General features: G+C 47.1%; 3 protein-coding genes across 6 annotated transcripts; 1 reads left to right on the plus strand and 2 right to left on the minus strand.

Moving 5' to 3' along the window:
• Window positions 1-1,115: 1,115 nt before the first annotated feature.
• On the minus strand, window positions 1,116-8,970 carry LOC136531959 (probable isoprenylcysteine alpha-carbonyl methylesterase ICMEL1). 3 transcript variants are annotated; one of them, XM_066524612.1, is made up of 11 exons: window positions 8,307-8,967; window positions 7,893-7,969; window positions 7,658-7,727; window positions 7,504-7,584; window positions 7,312-7,386; window positions 7,129-7,230; window positions 6,799-6,939; window positions 5,722-5,787; window positions 5,490-5,633; window positions 5,111-5,201; window positions 1,143-4,939 (listed from the first exon to the last, which is right to left on the minus strand). In XM_066524612.1, the coding sequence occupies exons 1-11, from the start codon at window positions 8,831-8,833 to the stop codon at window positions 4,778-4,780; spliced, it is 1,536 nt and encodes a 511-aa protein (XP_066380709.1). In that variant the 5' UTR covers window positions 8,834-8,967; the 3' UTR covers window positions 1,143-4,777. The 3 variants fall into 3 exon arrangements, with proteins under 3 accessions (XP_066380711.1, XP_066380709.1, XP_066380710.1); XM_066524614.1 differs by lacking the exon at window positions 5,111-5,201 and having other exon boundaries at window positions 1,116-4,939; window positions 8,307-8,970; XM_066524613.1 differs by lacking the exon at window positions 5,722-5,787 and having other exon boundaries at window positions 8,307-8,968.
• Window positions 8,971-10,508: 1,538 nt separating this feature from the next.
• Window positions 10,509-12,308, minus strand: LOC136531961 (uncharacterized). The gene is made up of 4 exons (XM_066524615.1): window positions 12,079-12,308; window positions 11,681-11,771; window positions 11,317-11,584; window positions 10,509-11,089 (listed from the first exon to the last, which is right to left on the minus strand). The coding sequence occupies exons 2-4, from the start codon at window positions 11,762-11,764 to the stop codon at window positions 10,902-10,904; spliced, it is 540 nt and encodes a 179-aa protein (XP_066380712.1). The 5' UTR covers window positions 11,765-11,771; window positions 12,079-12,308; the 3' UTR covers window positions 10,509-10,901.
• A 181-nt stretch (window positions 12,309-12,489) lies between these two features.
• Window positions 12,490-15,880, plus strand: LOC136531958 (type 2 DNA topoisomerase 6 subunit B-like). Of its 2 annotated transcripts, none has more exons than XM_066524611.1 (8): window positions 12,490-12,652; window positions 12,734-12,845; window positions 12,957-13,040; window positions 13,597-13,623; window positions 14,229-14,337; window positions 14,413-14,494; window positions 15,530-15,550; window positions 15,696-15,880. In XM_066524611.1, the coding sequence occupies exons 1-8, from the start codon at window positions 12,611-12,613 to the stop codon at window positions 15,774-15,776; spliced, it is 558 nt and encodes a 185-aa protein (XP_066380708.1). In that variant the 5' UTR covers window positions 12,490-12,610; the 3' UTR covers window positions 15,777-15,880. The 2 variants fall into 2 exon arrangements, with proteins under 2 accessions (XP_066380708.1, XP_066380707.1); XM_066524610.1 differs by having other exon boundaries at window positions 15,703-15,880.
• The last annotated feature ends 1,526 nt before the right edge of the window (window positions 15,881-17,406 follow it).

Consider the following 17,406-nt stretch of genomic DNA (forward strand, 5'->3'; position numbering starts at 1 on the left):
GATGAATCAATGATGGAGATGAGTAGGAGGGCTTTGGATAGGTTCACAAGGTTGTTATGTCAATGAAAATGGCCAAAGATGTGAGCCGCAGCCGGCCATGGGGCTTAAATAGAAGCCCCCACAAAATAGAGCCGTTGTACCCCTTCACTGGGCACACTGCGCTCTGACCGGACGCTCCGGTCTTACTGACCGGACGCTGCTCCTCAGCGTCCGGTCGCCCGATGGCGGCGACGTGTCCCGACTTCAACGGTCATCTGCCTTGACCGGACACTGCGCCTGAGTTGACCGGACGCTAGAGCCTCAGAGTCCAGTCGTTTCCAGTAAGCTCCCCGAGGCGTATTTCTTCGACCGGACGCGTCCGGTCCACCTTGACCGGACATAGACCAGCGTCCGGTGATTAACCCTAGGTACTGTACCCCTAGTCAACGCGACCGGACGCAGCCAGTCAGCATCTGGTGCTTTTGGATCCAGCGTCCGGTCAGTTGACCGACGCCAGCATCTCCTCTGTTTTCACTTCTAACTTCTTCACCCTTGCTCCAATGTGCCAACCACCAAGTGTATCACCTTGTGCACATGTGTTAGCATATTTTCACAAATATTATCAAGGGTGTTAGCACTCCACTAGATCCTAAATGCATATGAAATGAGTTAGAGCATCTAGTGGCACTTTGATAACCGCATTCCGATACGAGTTTCGCCCCTCTTAATAGTACGGCTATCAAACATAAATGTGATCACACCCTCTAAGTGTCTTGATCACCAAAACAAAATAGCTCCTATAAATTATACCTTTGCCTTGACCTTTTTATTTTTCTCTTTCTTCTTTTCAAGTTTAAGCCCTTGATCATTGCCATGTCATCACTATTGTCATGTTATGATCTTCATTGGCTTCTTCACTTGAAGTGTGCTACCTATCTCATGATCACTTGATAAACTAGGTTAACACTTAGGGTTTCATCAATTCACCAAAACCAAACTAGAGCTTTCAACTACTACTCGAGAGGAGGAAGATATTAGTTTGAAAGGTGAAGTAGTGCCTAGGAAAGACACCTTTCGATATTTAGAATCAATGCTACAGAGAGACGGGGATATTGATGAAGATGTTAGCCATAGAATCAAAGCAGGGTGGATGAAGTGGCACCAAACATCTAGTGTCCTATGTGACAATGTATCACAGAAGCTAAAAGATAAGTTTTATAGGACGACGATTAAACCTACTATGTTGTATGGTGCAGAATGTTGGCCTACGAAAAGACGACATGTTCAACAGATAAGTGTCGCGGAAATGCGTATGTTGCGTTGGATTTGCGGTCATACAAGAAGGGATCGAGTTCGGAACGATGATATACGTGATAGATTAGGGGTAGCACCAATTGAAGAAAAGCTTGTCCAACACTGGTTGAGATGGTTTGGACATGTCCAACCGAGACCTCAAGAGGCAACGGTGCATAGTAGAATCCTAAGCTAGGATAGTAACGCGAAGAGAGGCAGAGGAAGATCAAAGTTGACTTGGGTAGAGACAATAAAAGGAGACTTGAAAGGATGGAATATACCCAAAGACTTAGCCTTAGATAGGAGTGCTTGGAAAACAGCTATTCACGTGCCTGAACCTTGATTGCTTCTGCTGGGTTTCAACTCTAGCCTACCCCAACTTGTTTGGGACTTAAATGCTTTGTTGTTGTTGCTGCTGCTGTTGTTGTATAGTCGTCAAACGTAGACAGATGTTGGACTTGTCACCGAAGGTTGATGATGACACATTTGTCAAGGTGGGAATAGATGGAGTAGTTTTGTAGACGACATGGCTTTGCTTCCTTCGGCTCATGAGCACCGGGCAAGACATGTCCTCTAGGTTGAATTGGGTCTCCGATGCACCCCTAGCCCCTCTTAGCTGGTTCTTATGAGTTGGCGAAGGTCTTGTGCCTAGTTGACATAGTGATAATGAACTTGGGATGAGGTTCTTCTAGTTTGTAGATGTTGCTAAAGTTGGAGGTACATCCGGGAAAAGTCATAGGCATCGCCAAAGTGGTCGATGTACCACTCGAGCCGAAGGTAATGGCAGGGCAAAGTTGAAGTCATCGTTGAAGATGGTTGTGAGCCCTGGGAGAAGGTTTGGTTAAGCAAAGCTATAGTGAATGCTAGTGATGACGACGAGCCCCTAGGACAAAGGTAGCCGAGCAAAGCTGAAGTTGATGCCAAAGTAGACGGGCAAGTCGGTGATGATGCCGATGGTGCTGAAGCTATCAGTGAATTCTCGAGCGAAAAGTGATGTTGAGGCATTGACGGAGTCACCACCGAAGTAGACAGGTGAGCCCTTTGCACCGAGCAAGATGGTGAGGCAGTGTGTTGATGGTGCCAAAGCGACGATGAATCCTCGATCCGAACATGATGTCGAGATGATGGTGAAGTCTCGACGAAGTAGACCGTTGAGCCCCTTACGTCAAGCGAGATGGTGACGCAATGTTGTCGATGATGCTGGAGGCAACTGCGGACCTTTTGATCCGAACGTGAGGTCAAGGCATTGATGAAGTCACCGATGAAGTAGATCGATGAGCCCCTTGCGTCAAGTAAGATTGTGACACGATGTTGTCGATGATGCTGGAGGCGACTATGGACCCTCGATCCGAACATGAGGACGAGGCGTTGATGAAGTCATGGCCGAAGTACACTGGTGAGCCCCTTGCGTCGAGCGAGATGGTGATGCGATGTTGTCAACAATACCAAAGGTGCTGGCAAATCCTCGACCGAGTGTGATGTTAAGGCGTTGACATAGTCATCACCGCAGTAGACTAGCGAGCCCCTTGCACCGAGCAAGATGACGAGGCAGTGATGTCGATGTCGCTAACATCGATGGCAGCTCACCGAAGTGTTGGCGAAGGTGAAGTCGATGTCGCACGAGGTCGATGGCGGAGGCCCTAGTTGAAGGGTTGGCGAAGGTGAAGTTGATGTCGCCGAGGTCAGTAGCAAAGCCCCTCGCCGAAGTGTTGGCGAAGGTGAAGTTGATGTCGCCGAGGTCAGTAGCAAAGCCCCTCGCCGAAGTGTTGGCGGAGGTGAAGTTGATGTTGCCGAGGTCGATGGAGGAGCCCCTCGCCGAAGTGATGGCAAAGGTGAGGTTGATGTCGCCGAGGTCGGTGGCGAAGCCCCTTACCGAAGTTTGACGAAAGTGAAGTCAATGTCGCCGAGGTCAATGGTGGAGCCCCTTGGAAAAGTGTTGGCAAAGGTGAAGTCGATGTCGCCGAGGTCGGTGGTGATTGGTGAAGCCTCTCGCTGAAGTGTTGGCGAAGGTGAAATAGATGTCACCAAGGTCGGTGGCGAAGCCCCGCACCGAAGTGTTGGCGAAGATGAAGTCGATGTCGTCGAGGTCGATGGTGGAGCCCCTTGCCGAAGTGTTGGTGAAGGTGAAGTTGACGCATTGGGCAAGCCCCTTGAGCCGAAAGTGATGGTGGTGTTACGGATGTAGTTGAAGCTTGTGTTTTCTTTTGTTTTCGCTAGGCGAGGAGTTTCCCTTGTAGTCGTGGTGAAGACCTACAAGGGAATCTTATATTGTGGTGATGAACCATTCTGAAGTGGTGAAAGGTCCTTGTTTGGTTTTGGTAATTGAGTGACAACCTAGGTGGACTAATAAGTGTTTATGTGAGATACACAGGTGATTAGTCCACAGGTACATTAGTGTGAGCAACCTATGCCATGGAGGTGAAAATGGCTTGGATATGTTGCAATGCTCACACATATGATAAAAGAGCTCTTGCATATGAGACATAACATGGAGTCATGTGACTCGGTGGAGAAGATCAAGACAAACCTTAGCGTCGATGGACCGGTTGCAAGTGTGAAGCACAAGTCGGAGGCTTTGGAGCGACACACCGCACGTGGTGGAGAAGCTTGGACAATGATTTGGCACCAATGGACAAGGGCAACGGTGAAGAGTAAGTGATGTCGAGATCGATGGACAAGGTCACATGATGATATGAAGTAGATCATATCATTCTGTGCATGTTTGGATTGGGATAGGGATAGGGATTGGGAAATAGATTGGGATAGCAGGAAGGGGTATGAAATGGGTATGCTACTCTTTATTTCCCTATCCCATTCACCCAACTGGCCTCTCCCACCGCCCCGCGGGTGGTGCCCAGCAGCCCCGCCCTCGGCCTTCGTCTTGACCACCGCCGCCGCTGGTCCAGCATCCTCTCCAGAAGCTTCCTTCTAAGCCAAACCTGAAACCCCAAACGCTAACGGTGCAACCTTCTCTTGCAGCGGCGATAGCAGGTGAGTTCGTCTGCAATTTTTTTGGCTTCTAGTGCATGCACGCCGAAACGTCTCCGCACAAGCGTGCGGAAAGAAGCATTTGGGTAGATATGATTCAATGGACGAGGGGTTATAAAATTACGAGTGGATGAGAAAGATGGCTGAAGAATTTAATAAACCTGCAATAACATGGTAATTATATACTCGCAATCAAAGGTGTTAGTGCATAGATGTCATAAGCTAAATTTGACTTATGCTTATGCTTATGCTAATTTGTTGTGAGAAGAAAACACTGTTCGTTCGCTGACAAGTTTTTAAAAGCAGTGAGTGTAAACAAGGGTCCCAAGGTGTTTAAAACCTGTAGACAAGTGAACGACCTGAGTAGCTAATCAGGGAGCGACACAATTTCCATGACCCTTTTCTCAGAAGAAAGAATACTCCCGATCGCAGGATCCATTTAGCGTCAGATTCCATTCCCCTAATGTACATAATCTTACAGTTCCATCTGGTTACTATCGCAATCAAACTAGCAGCTTCAGAAAGGGCTTACTTTCCCAGCAAGCTTCAGCATGAACTCAGGAACAAGACGCCTTGCAACAGCCACGTCGAGGTGCTGGGCAGATACGTCTGGATCTTCAGTGTGTATCACACTGGCGATCTCTTCGAGCATTTTATCTCTGCCACCCCGAAGAGGATCCTGTGCATAAAATTAATTAGTTACTGAAAAACAATTTTATGTTTGATGAATTGATTTATCACTTGGGATAAGAAAAAGGAGGGGTCTTCCACAAGACTGAGCTTTGTTCAAAATTGTTATTGAGTCAGAAAATAAAGAAAACCCGAATAGCACTTTTGGTACAATGACTACCTGAAGGAACAAATCAGTATGTGTCTTCCCTTCATACAGAAATAAATCTGCTTTTGCACCTTGCTGTTGTAAAGCATCAATGAACGCTTGGCTACATTTTTAGATTAGTCATCAAATAAGTATAGTGTTTCTACAACCTTGTGAAGAAGGTTTACATATTAAAGTAATTCCAAACAATAAATTGAAAAGCACATTAAAGTGGGCCAAACATAAGAAACAAGAGGTAACCAGTAAATTGTCCTCTGTATCTACTGCTCGAGCACACAGATATTGTCTTTTTTATTTTCTTTAATATCCTAACAGTACCGGGAATCATATAAAACAGCAAGAATATGGATTTACAATGCACCCTATGTTAAATATAAAATTTGTGACGCACCTTTCAACTGAAGGTATTGAATAATCACTTGTCCCATGGAAAAGGATGATACGAGGCAATAAAGAAACTGCAGACCTAGCAGATGATTGCATAATCATCACTTGTGGAGAGAATTTCTGGAGTGATTCTTCACCTTCCATAATACTGGAAAAATATTATCAAAATAAAGTCACAATACACTCACAGGATCACGATTTTATATAGAAGACATGAATAAATACTAACAGTGAACCTGAGAAAGATGGACCGGTAAAGGCCACGTCTATGGAAATGATCAACCAAGTTAAGGAGGTTGTACCTGTAGAGATCATACACAAAAGTTCAAGCCCATCCCAATCGATCCATTTCCCCCACAAATAAATGCTAAAGTACAGTGCAACTCCCTTTGTCCCCTTTTAACTGTCGTTCTTATTTCCCGACAAGTCAAACGTATTCGACTTTGACCAAATATACACAATAAAATATTAGGCCCTCTTTGGCAGGGCTCCGGCGGGCTCCGGCTCCTGCACTGTAGCAGGGTGTCGGCCGCCCAGCGGCCGACAGGTGCCTACAGGAGCCGGAGCCGCGGAGCCAGAAAAACGAGCTTCTCCGGCTTCGGTTGTGTCAGTGAGAGAGCAAAGGAGGGGAGAGAAAAACGGCTCCGGTGAACAGTAACCGGGTGTCGGCCCCTGGGCGGCCGACAGGCCAGAGCCGGAGCCGCCGGAGCCCTGCCAAAGAGGCCCTTAATATTTATGGTACATAATTAGTATCATTAGATAGATCGTTGGATATATTTTCATAATAAACTTATTTAGAGATACAAATGTTGCTAAGCTTTATACAAACCTAGTCAAACTTAAGAAAGTTTGATCAGCACGAATACCATAGCGACACTTAAAAAAGGGACAGATGGTGTAAAAGGGTCCATAATTTATGCTATCTTTGGAAACTTGATTGATACCTAAACATAGTATAGAAGGTTCTTATAAGTTGCCATCCCACTCACTACTGCAAAGGCTAAATTCATCAATTGAATCTAGAATAGTCATATAATCTCTCCACTCGGCAACGACATATATATTGCAGCCAGAAACCTACTCTCAGGAAAAGGCGATGACGTGGCTGCGTAGGAGAAGAGAAAATGGTGTACAGAAATAAGGGTAATGGTCCCCTCAAAAAAAAAAGGAAATAAGGGTAATGGTAGATTGGCTGAGCTGCGAATATTAGAGAAAAAAAAAAGTAGTGACACTATGCATAAATTCAAATAGAAAACCATATAGTTTATTTTTCTGTAATCTATATACTATTCAAAGAGACATGAATGTTTTACCCGCCAGAAATACCAAAGTAGGCTTTTAGCTGTGATACACTCCAAGAGGAAGTATCTCCTTCACCACATTCTCTAATGGCCTGATTTAAGAGAGCACAAGCAGCAATATGTGCACCAGCTGATTGTCCAACAAGATATATCCTGCATATGTAAGAACAGAAGTACTTCAAATATGTCATCTCAGGACAGAGGTCTATACTTTTTCATTCAGTTTTTTCAATACACTGCACATTTTTTTGAGGAAGATAAATACTTTGGAAAAAAAACAAGTAAGAACTATTTCATTTTTGTGATAGTAAGCAAATATGTACACAAGGGTAGGTTATAAACCTGCTAGGTTCACCTCCATAACTTGCTATATTCTTGCAGACAAAAGCTATTCCTTGAGAAGCATCTTCTACCATGTCACCAATAGTCCCCTGAGGAAAGTTTCTGAAAACAAAGCATTTACATCCTCAGTGACTATGGCCTGAATGATTATGCTGCTTTGCATAGGAAATACATTCAGAGTACCTGTAATCAATGCATGCAACTATAATGCCTCTTTCTGCTAAGCGTCTGCCTAAAAGGGCTCCCCACCCTTTGTACCTGAGAAATATATAATTTGATATGCAGTCATTGAATCAAGACAGAATCAAAGTTTGCAATAGCAAGAATATCAAAAAATGGTTTGGGGGGTTCAAGATAGTACATACTTCCACTCACCCTATGATCCACGCTCCACCAGTCACAAATGCCACAACTGGCTTTAACCCTGTCGTACTAGTGGGCATATACAGGTCCAGTCTGCAATAAAACTTACCAAATGATTTATCAAGTAGAAATATTAGTTACATGGTAGTAGAATCAAATGAAGTACCTATTTCTTGGCTGATCTCCATATACAACACTTCTATGGACTTGGCTAGAGAAGAAATAATAATATACAACTGGAGTAGAGCAAAATCCATTAAGGTAGTAGCACAGTCAGTTGCATTGTGTGAGTTCAATTGAACAAGATGGTGACGCAATGTTGTCACCCACGCTTTTTCAAAAACAAAAATGAACCAGATACACAGATAATAAAACAATGACAAATCTCGAGCAACACCAACCTTGAATAAAACCTGGCATCAGCAAGAGAGTATAACAGCAGAGGGCTAGGAACTGCCGGATCCATCTGTAGCCTATCCTGCATAAACTTAACATGTTATTAACCGAACAAAAGTATGTAGTCGCTCTCATAAAAGGCCGTCTGAACACACTTCCAATCAAATTATCTAGAAAATATCACTTAAATTGATGCTAAATATGGCATGTCACACAAATTGTCCATTTTTCCAACAAAGACATTCTTTCCGCGCAGACAAATTTGCAAATGTCATCGAGCACGTAGGTGTACCAGGAGAGAGCAAAGCACAAGTGAAACTGTGCAAGTCCAACTAGAGGTCGCAGTAAACAAGCAAATAGCACATCGCACAACAAAGCAAAGCGCAATTAGCAGCCAGAGAAGCGGAGTTCATGCCTACCCGAGGTAGCGGAGGAGGATCAGGGTGAGCCTGGTGAGGAGGAAGGTCTCGGCGGCGGCCCGGCCGACTTCGCGGCGGAAGGAGCCGCTTCGCTCCGCGAACCGCCCGCACGCCGGCCGGCGCCGCACGCCCGCATCGGGGAGGAGCGGCGCATCCTCCACCGGGGGCGACGCAGCAGCGGCTGACGGGGACGGCGGCGGGGTCTCCTCCCCCGCTTTTCTCGTCTGGGAGGTCCGCGCGGCGAGCTCCACCTTCATCGCGGCGACGAGAGACTCCTGAGGCGGGGGCTCCTCCGTGGTGCGGATATTCTGATCGGAACCGGTACAAAGCTGGGAGAGCGACGGCTTCTTGTGGCCAGGGAGCAGCTCCGCCGGCCACCGAGATGGAACCAAGCTGCGGCCCGCGGCAACGCCTCCGCGAGCGAGGGCACGGAGGCTTACGACGGTTCCGGTGCGGCGGTGCTCCGGCGGACGGCGGACAGGAAGAGGCGAATCTGCGACCAGAACGCTGACACGTGGGCCCTGCATGTCCTACGCCCACATGTCAGGGAGATAAATCTTTTTCCGAAAGATACCTCCCAGCAAGTCGACCTGGTCGGTACTTTTTGATTCACCGGCCCAGCCCGGCCCATATGACGTCCGGCCTTGCATCCTTGCACTATTTGGGGAGTTGGACCTGCTATGGGATCTCTGTAATTTTGTTTTCAATTTCTAGTGAAATTTCTATACGGCTCCTGTAAAATTACTGTTGGGCCTGCTATTTCATATCTTAACTTGCAATATGATTTTTTTTAATTCCTGCAAATTTCCATACAATGATTCCTATAACAGTAATGCTCTCTACCGAACATCCCGCCGACCGGATGCGCGCCTTCATTGGGCCGGCGGACCAGGTCTGACCAGCCCATTATTATTAAAAAAAATATAGACGCTTTCCACCGGGATGGAACCGCCTCATGCCGCGTGCCCCTGCGCCTAGTGCCAGACCCGCATTCTGCCGCGCGCCATGTGCCTCACGGTAGACCCGCCTCGTGTCGTGCACCCCCGCCCCGTGCCTCGCGCCGTGCACCGCTTGCGCCTCATGCCTTGTGCCTCGCGTCACGCGCGTCTCGTGATGCGCGCACCCGCTTCAACCTTCGTTAGACGACAACAAGTAGATGAGCACATGTTGCAACCGTATGTTTCATGCGTTTCAAATGTATGTTGCATATGTTTTCATCTAGACGTTGCAAAAGTAGATCTGGTGTTACATATGTTGCAATAGCTATACACTTATGTTGCAAGTGTATGTTTCAAATGTTTTAGCTGTTTCAAACGTATGTTGTAAGTGTTTCATCTGGATGTTGCATATGTTGCAGTGGCTATACACGCATGTTGCAAGCGTGTTTTTCAAATGTTTCACCTGGATGTTGCATGTTTTCATCTTAGATGTTGCATATGTTGCAGTAGCTATACACGTATGTTGCAAGTGTATGTTTCAAATGTTTCACCTATTTTTCAGACGTATGTTGCAAGTGTGTTTATCTATATGTTGCATACGTTGCAGTGGTTATACACATATGTTGCAAACGTATGTTTGCATTGTTTCACCTGGTTTTAGTATGTTGCGGCACGTGCAGCTCCCCCCACGCTCTTACTCGCGGGCACGCACGCGCTGCACACACACATCCAGCCCTTCCTATCTCTGTCATGCAGGCCACCTCCAATAGTCAGACGTGCACGCAACGGGTGGCCAGTGACCAAATGGTCGAGTACTCCCTGGTCAAAGTGCATGCTCACATGCAAAAGAGCCAGAGCGGCCAGCACCCAATAGACGCAGAACCAGGCGCCCCTGCACCACCAGGCTTGGTCTCTCACGGTGGAGCATGTAGCCGAGGTCACACGGGTACGCATGCTGTGCTCCCAGTTGACCACCAGGCTTGGTCTCCCACGGTGGAGCATGTAACCGGGGTCACACGTGCTGTGCTCCCACCCTCTCTCGCGCATGCGGCTGGGAGCGTGGGTAGGCGCAGCAGCACACGAGCATCCAGACGCTAGCATGGCCCTTCCTGTAAAATTACTATGTTCCAAACAAGCCCTAGACGAACACTCCCACGGAGACATGCTGCATTTCTATTTCTACGATTTTCAGTGAATGGATAAATTTGCACCCACTAAGACTCAAATTGCAAGATTTTTTTTATCAGATAAACATTGAAGAAGGCTTGCCTCGGTTTTTTCCTTTCCCAGACCCCACTCATGTGGAAGCCTCCGGCACTGGGTCTGCCTTTTTTAGATAGACATTGAAGTCTTGCCTCCACCCAGCCCATCATCAAGGATTCCCCATCAGGAGCTACACACTGACTGCGCTACAATCTCACAGAAAATAAGAATACACAACCCAACATCAATTCGGAACAAATTTTCTCTAGTGCTAACAACCATGCAAAATTTTGTTTCACACAAAAGCAAAGAAAATATATACATATAGCCTTGTTCAGTTCGGTGTGGACTGAAGATAATTGAGTCAGAACACCCCCAATCCCTTTTGGGGAGGGGATTAACTGAACAAACACTGGATATCCAAGAAAGCTATCGTGGTTGAACAATTGACGACTCAACCCAACTGGTACTTCACCTCCCCTCCCTCCCGTGTCGATTTAGTTGTGTCCGTAAGGCTGACCAAAGATTTCACGGTGTCAACACCGAATTTGCCTGCTAGGGCACCTTTTTCGGCAATCACAAGTGATTTCTCCTTGACAAAGCTTTGCAGTTTCTTGGTATCCAGATCCAGGCGTTCTTGGTCTACACCAATCACAAAATGAAATAAGCAATTGTTAGGTAGTCATCTGTATTATCTCGAGGAACTGCTTGAATATAAATAGTTGGGCGAAATTGCTAGCTTCCTTTTGCCGAGAAAGGAAAACAGAGGTTTCAACAGATTTTTGTTGGAATCTTACAAAAATGAAGGACTCTACATCACTAATAATTTGAAATGCACTGATTATTACGGGCACGGTTCTGGAGCATACCTTTTTCCACAACAGTGTGTGCGACATGAAATGGAACACAGGCAAAAATATCTGATCCAGGAAACATTAGCCAAGTATGTTCCTTGGGGTCATGATCTCCACAACTTGGGCATATCTCCTTTATCAGCTGCTTGGCAGAGCTTCTTTCCATCTCTTTCATTATGACCTCAAAGGGAGATGGCACACTAGTCTTGGTTGTCCTAGCTTGTTTCCGGAGGGCCGTCAGCGCCTCCCTGTTACCATTTCTTATCTTATCATTTTCCACCAACTGATAGTAACAGAGATCAACAAATCAGAAGAGTAATATTGAGACTGCCATCTGGTATGAACAAGGCAAGCCAATAGCAAATTAGCACATATGAACCTGATGCCTAGCCAGAAGAACTTTTTCTGCATCAGTCTCAATATCAACCAGAGCCTCTTGAAGCTGCTTCATGTTGGGATCCATTATACAGCTGAAAAAATAATGTCAATCTTCTTTTTATTATGCCAGTAAATTACTTTAGAAGAACACAACTATCCTCATATTGTACACTAGTAGTATATTTATATATCTTAAATAAAGTAGCATACAAAATCTTCAGTCTCAAGTGCAGCTATCCGTCTGCTATGATCGAAGGTACACAGTTCTGAAACCTGACACAGTAAGTAAAGAAAATTGCTTGCACAAAAGTAGAACACCAGGTGAGGCAGGTAGTATCAGAATTATCCTTGTTACAATACATTGACTACATCGCTCCTGCCTCCTGGAGGGACACGTACCAGTTGTTCACCAGCTCGTCTTCCTTTTGCCAGTCCAATCCACCTGGCTCCGGCTCACCAGGAAACGAACGCCGCCACCCCAAGAAGGATGCGCGGCGGCCCAACCGCGTGGAGCGCCGCCGGCAGGCTCCGGCAGACCGGCACCCCGTCCACTGGGAGCGAATCTAGGGTTTCAGTTTCAGGTCACCAAGACTAGCAGAGGGAGCGGAAATTTGCATTGGGCTCTACACGCAGCTCTCAGTTGGATTGGAGCAGCAGATCCCCCTCGACCTGCCGAGCTCTCCAGCGCCAAATGGACTGGGCCGACCTCCCCTGGGCTTTACCATCGGCCTATCTACCGCAATTCGTTCAGACGTTGACGGCCCATCCTGATTGTCCGTCCCCTCGGTCGGGCGGAGCGGCGAGGTTGGGGCGCGCCGAGACGACGGTTTGAGAGCGGCGGGATTCCGGCGACCGGCTCAACGATCCGCAGCTTCCTGTTCGGAATCTGCTCCGCCAGCCGAAGCACCCGGTGTTCTCCTTCAACTTCGCCATGTCGTCCACCTCCTCTCCCCACCGGAAGTTGCTCCACTCCGTAAACCTCTCTCTCCCCCGCTAAACCCCTCCCATTTCCAGACTACACGTCCTAACAAAATTTTCCGCGCCTCTATTCCAGCTGGCATACTGGGCGGTGCAGCGCTGCCGGATGTCGGAGTCGCCGTGCCGGCTCACGGTCTCCCTCAAGCGCCCCGCCGAACCTGGCAGCTCTTCGCCGCTGCGCGTCTCCGGTAATGTAGCCTGCGGCGGCGTTCCGTCCTTAATTCCGATTATTACGTCCCGAGGAGCGTCGCGCCCTCAAGAATTAGTTCACCGCTTAAACATTTGGTGGGCTGTTGCAGTTTCGGACACTGGGGTGGGCAGCAAACTGGAGGAGTTCCTGGAGCTAGACGCCCTGGCTCGTGAGACTCCCGCAGAGAAATGGGGTATGTGATCAATGTGATGCCCACCTGCTCTTGCAGATTGCATTAAAAAGTTCGGTTCCGATGTTTGGAACACTCTCTCTAGTTACTAGTAGGAAGTTGGGTTTGTGGTGTGGATGTATGTCCAAACCACCCAGGTTAAGTCCTTGTTGAGGCAAATTTGGTCGCCCCGTTTTCTTCTTAATATAAAGACACCTAGTTCCTCCTAGATTGGTCTAGTTTTTTTTTTAATGAATAAGTAATGTCACCATTAAGTTTTCTCGACAATCAACATCTCTGTTACAGTATGCTAGAGAATGGAGACCGCCTAAGAGACGTGGATGTGATTAGTGATTTTGTCATTGGCATTTGTTTGTAATAATACATCTGGAAGTAAATATTGTCCGATGGTAAGGTGGTCAAATGTTCTTCACTGACACTTTCCTTCACGGTCATAGTTTTAAGTGTCTTCAGATGGAGTACCAACTTTGGTGTGACAATCACTTGGGAAACAGAAATGGAATAGTTCTTGTTTTTTGTTCATCTTCCTCTGTCTTATGTGGTTTCTATCTGCTTGCAGATGGCACACTCTTAATCACAACTACTGGTATGTTCTCTGTTTCACTGCATGATATAGTTTAGTGTTCTGTTTGTGTTATGAATATCAGTTGATGTGAAGAACTGTACTAGGAGTTCGTTAATTTTAGCTATTCTAAATTGCTCGGTTGGTTGTGAAAACTGTGGAACTTGATAGCAATGGTAACAAACAGATATATGGGAATCCTACAAAGATGGGAGCATTCTATGATCAGACTTTCACCATTATTCTTTGAAATTCGCTCTTACCTTGATTTCCTCACTACTTTCATTTGTTGTTCATGCTTCCTTTTTCTCAATCTGTTTTCTTCCTTGGCGATGTAGTTTCCTTTACAGTTTCTCTTAATTTGCAAGTGCTAAACCCCAAAACAAAGAATTATACAGTAGAAGAGTACATCAAAGTTTTCTGCTACCTACTTATATCTATTTAGATGACTGAGCTATTAGCAGTTTAGCGCGCTTTTCTTGGGTGTACAAGTTGGTACCATAATCTCTATCAATTGCATATACAATGCATGCAAAAGGCAAAATATATCTGAGAAGGTTGTTTTTATTTCATTTGTGATATTATGAATACAGTCATTGATAATTTCTTGCCTATATACTATTCTGTAGGAATCAATGATGAAGCCATTTATCGTTATCGAATTAATCTTCAAGAAGAGATATCAAGTGCAAGATTCAGCAAGCTGGCTACCACATACAAAAATCATGCACGATTCAGGTACCTGTCTGTTAGTTTGATTTCACCAAATGAATACCTTGATTGATTAAATCATGGATATGTTTCTCAACACAGTGGAACTGAAGTCTGCCTTTGTCTCTCAAATGATGCTGACGTTGATGATCTTATATTATGGTTGGTTGGCTTCTTCAGAAAGGTTTCATTTTGCCATATTTATTTACCTGCTTAACCTTAGCAAAAAGGCCAAAAGCATGGTCAGAATTTCTAATGTTAGCTATTGAAACCAGCTTTTCTACAACTTGTGTCATCTTCCATCAGGATTTGTTTGCCAAACATCTGGAAGTATCACATTGTTTCATCTTTTTGATGTGCTAATACTTAGACTAGAAATTGCATGTCTAGAGTCTAAGTAAAGTTTGTTCATTACAAAATCATCTGTTAACATTGGCTGAAAGAGGGAAAATAGTTTGATGCCTGTTTTCAAATTATGAGATGTTAGTTTTCCACTGCAAAATAATCTGTTTGCATCACCTTTCACCTAGAAGAAAAGGTACTTAAAAAAAGGGCGTACCCAGTGCAGAGAGCTCCCGCTCTGTGAGGGGTCTGGGGAAGGGTGTCAGTGGCAAGCCTTACCCTCGCCTGTGCAATGCGAGGAGACCGCGACTCGAACCCAGGACCTTCCGGTCACAGGCGGTAAGACTCTACCGCTTGCACCAGGCCCGCCCTTCATTAGAAGAAAAGGTACTTATTGTTTCTAAATTGGCACTACAAAAATAAATGGTGAATCTAGAGAATTTTAAGTTGATTAAAAATGTGTGATGATACCATCAAGATCAACTGACACCATGAGTGCTCTCTCCCTTCTTCCAAATAGATCATCCAACAGTTTTTTAAACCCATGTTAAATCTTAGTTAATAACTCTTCGTACATATCCTTATCCTTCATTCCATCTACCCAGGAACAATGCTTTATATGAACTAATTTAGTTTTTAACCTTTAATCAATGAGCAGCTGTCTCCAGACACGGGGAATCAATGAAAACTATATCAACATGTGTCTCAACATATCAGTATTAGAATCCTATTAATGATCTTATGGTAGAGATCTGTGGCATTTATTGGCAAATACGGTAGAATTAAGTGTCAATCTCACACAGTTAAGCATGTCCCTTTTGTGTTGTTGGCTCCAATATTGTCTGAGTTGATTTTTTTTGTTTCTTAACCTATGCAGATACAAGCGATAAGAGCAGCAGTAAGTATATCTGAACTATTATCTTTCCTCAAGTTGGAAGTGTAGTATTTCGCATTCTTTCATTTTCAATGCTCCTTTGCAGCTTAAATGGCTCATTGTCTACTCTAATGTGATCTCAGATTTTTCTTATTCTTAATCCCTTCAGTCTTTAGTTGTTGCATCTTGTCATGGTTGGACATCACTACGCCAGGCGTCGCCGCGCACGGGACATCAGGCGCGACGCTGAGCGCGCGGCGCGCGCAACAGACGAAGCTGAAGACACGGACGTGGCTAGTGGCTGAGGATGTTTTTAGAGATAGCTTTCTATTATTAGTTCCTAAATCAAAGGAGATTTGTTACTCCTGTTAGTTGGGCCAATGGCCGCATATATATTGCTGTAATCGGTGAACGCTGGCGGAGGAAAAAGAATTATCAATCTATCTTCCTCGTCATCCTCTTAAGCCTACGGCCTGGGCAACCAGCCGGAGAAGACCAAGCCTGCAGCAAGGTTACCTCGCCGGAGAAGACGACGGACCGAGACTACGAGTTGCGCAGTCGAGGGCCAGCTACCCTAGATCATAGCGCCCTTGACAACCTGGTATCACGATCCATTCGATCCTCTGTTTCCTCCAACGCCGCTGCACCGACACCCACAAACCCTAGCCCGCCACCAGCCCCCTCCGCGCCTACCGCCGCCGCACCATCATCGCCCTCCGCCGCATCATCGCGTGCCGCTCCTATGGGTGACAACAACCTCCAACCGACACTGGACGCCCTCAGCCAAGACCCTGGCCGCGCTTCAAGCCTCCTCCGAGGCCACCACGAAAGCGCTCGAGGCCAACACGCAGGCGATCGCGGCCCTGGCCGGGGTCCGGTTGTCCTCGTCTTCAAGCAAGGAGCCATCCGGCGAGCACCATCAAGATCGCCCGCCCAAGCACTGGCGGCCGGAGTTCCCGCGCTACGACGGCAAGTCGGATCCGCTGACCTTCATCAACAAGTGCGAATCTTTCTTCATTCAACAGCGGGTCATGCCGGCAGAACGCACTTGGATGGCCTCCTACAACCTCCAAGATGGCGCGTCTCTCTGGTACGTCCACGTCCAAGAAACCGAGGGCACGCCGACCTGGGACCGCTTCAAGGAACTCCTGAACTTGCGTTTCGGGCCACCGCTTCGTTCCGCACCCCTCTTCGAGCTCTCGTCATGCCGCCGCACGGGGACCATGGAGGACTACCAGGACCGCTTCCAGGCCCTGCTCCCGCGCGCTGGACGGCTTGATGAGGCCCAGCGGGTGCAACTCTTCACGGGAGGACTGCTGCCACCACTCAGCCTCCAGGTGCAGCAGTAGAACCCGCCCAATCTGGCAACCGCCATGAGTCTGGCCCGCCAATTCGAGCTGATGGAGCCCTACCTGTTCCCGGCCAACCCGGCCGCGCGGGCGGTATTGCCAGCACCAGGGACGCGAGCGGCCCAACCCCAGGCCGCAGCGAACAAAGCTGCTACGGCTGCTCCGACCATCGAAGGTCGCCCGATACGTCGGCTCAACCAATCTGAGCAGGAGGAACGTCGACGCCTCGGCTTGTGCTTCAACTGTGACGAGAAGTACTCCCGGGGCCACAATAAGGTATGCAAACGCCTGTTCTTGTTGGACAGTGTCGACGACGAGGGCGAGGACGCCGACGAAGAACCAGAGATCGAGGCCCCGATATTCTCTCTCCATGCTGTGGCTGGCGTACCCGTGGGCAGATCGATTCTGCTGTGGGTGGTGCTGGGCGCCGCGACGTTCGTAGCCCTGGTGGACACTGGCTCCTCCCACAATTTCATCGGGGAGGCGGCGGCGCAGCGCACGGGCCTCGACGTGCAGCCACGTCCACGACTG

The sequence above is a fragment of the Miscanthus floridulus genome, unplaced genomic scaffold (genome assembly GCF_019320115.1).
Source record: "Miscanthus floridulus cultivar M001 unplaced genomic scaffold, ASM1932011v1 fs_487_3_4, whole genome shotgun sequence".
NCBI classification, from domain to species: Eukaryota; Viridiplantae; Streptophyta; class Magnoliopsida; order Poales; family Poaceae; genus Miscanthus; species Miscanthus floridulus.

Bases quoted from the DNA above. Each gene is read 5' to 3' on its own strand.
- LOC136531959 (XM_066524612.1), bottom strand. From the start codon at position 8,833: ATGCAGGGCCCACGTGTCAGCGTTCTGGTCGCAGATTCGCCTCTTCCT. The intron at 5,634-5,721 runs GTTCACTGTTAG...ATATTTTTCCAG, and splicing joins TACCGGTCCATCTTTCTCAG to TATTATGGAAGGTGAAGAAT. The intron at 4,940-5,110 runs GTAGTCATTGTA...TTTTATGCACAG, and splicing joins ATACTGATTTGTTCCTTCAG to GATCCTCTTCGGGGTGGCAG.
- LOC136531961 (XM_066524615.1), bottom strand. From the start codon at position 11,764: ATGGATCCCAACATGAAGCAGCTTCAAGAGGCTCTGGTTGATATTGAG. The intron at 11,585-11,680 runs GTTCATATGTGC...TGTTACTATCAG, and splicing joins TTCTTCTGGCTAGGCATCAG to TTGGTGGAAAATGATAAGAT. The intron at 11,090-11,316 runs GTATGCTCCAGA...TGATTGGTGTAG, and splicing joins ACACACTGTTGTGGAAAAAG to ACCAAGAACGCCTGGATCTG.
- LOC136531958 (XM_066524610.1), top strand. From the start codon at position 12,611: ATGTCGTCCACCTCCTCTCCCCACCGGAAGTTGCTCCACTCC. The intron at 13,041-13,596 runs GTATGTGATCAA...ATCTGCTTGCAG, and splicing joins GACTCCCGCAGAGAAATGGG to ATGGCACACTCTTAATCACA. The intron at 13,624-14,228 runs GTATGTTCTCTG...ACTATTCTGTAG, and splicing joins ACTCTTAATCACAACTACTG to GAATCAATGATGAAGCCATT.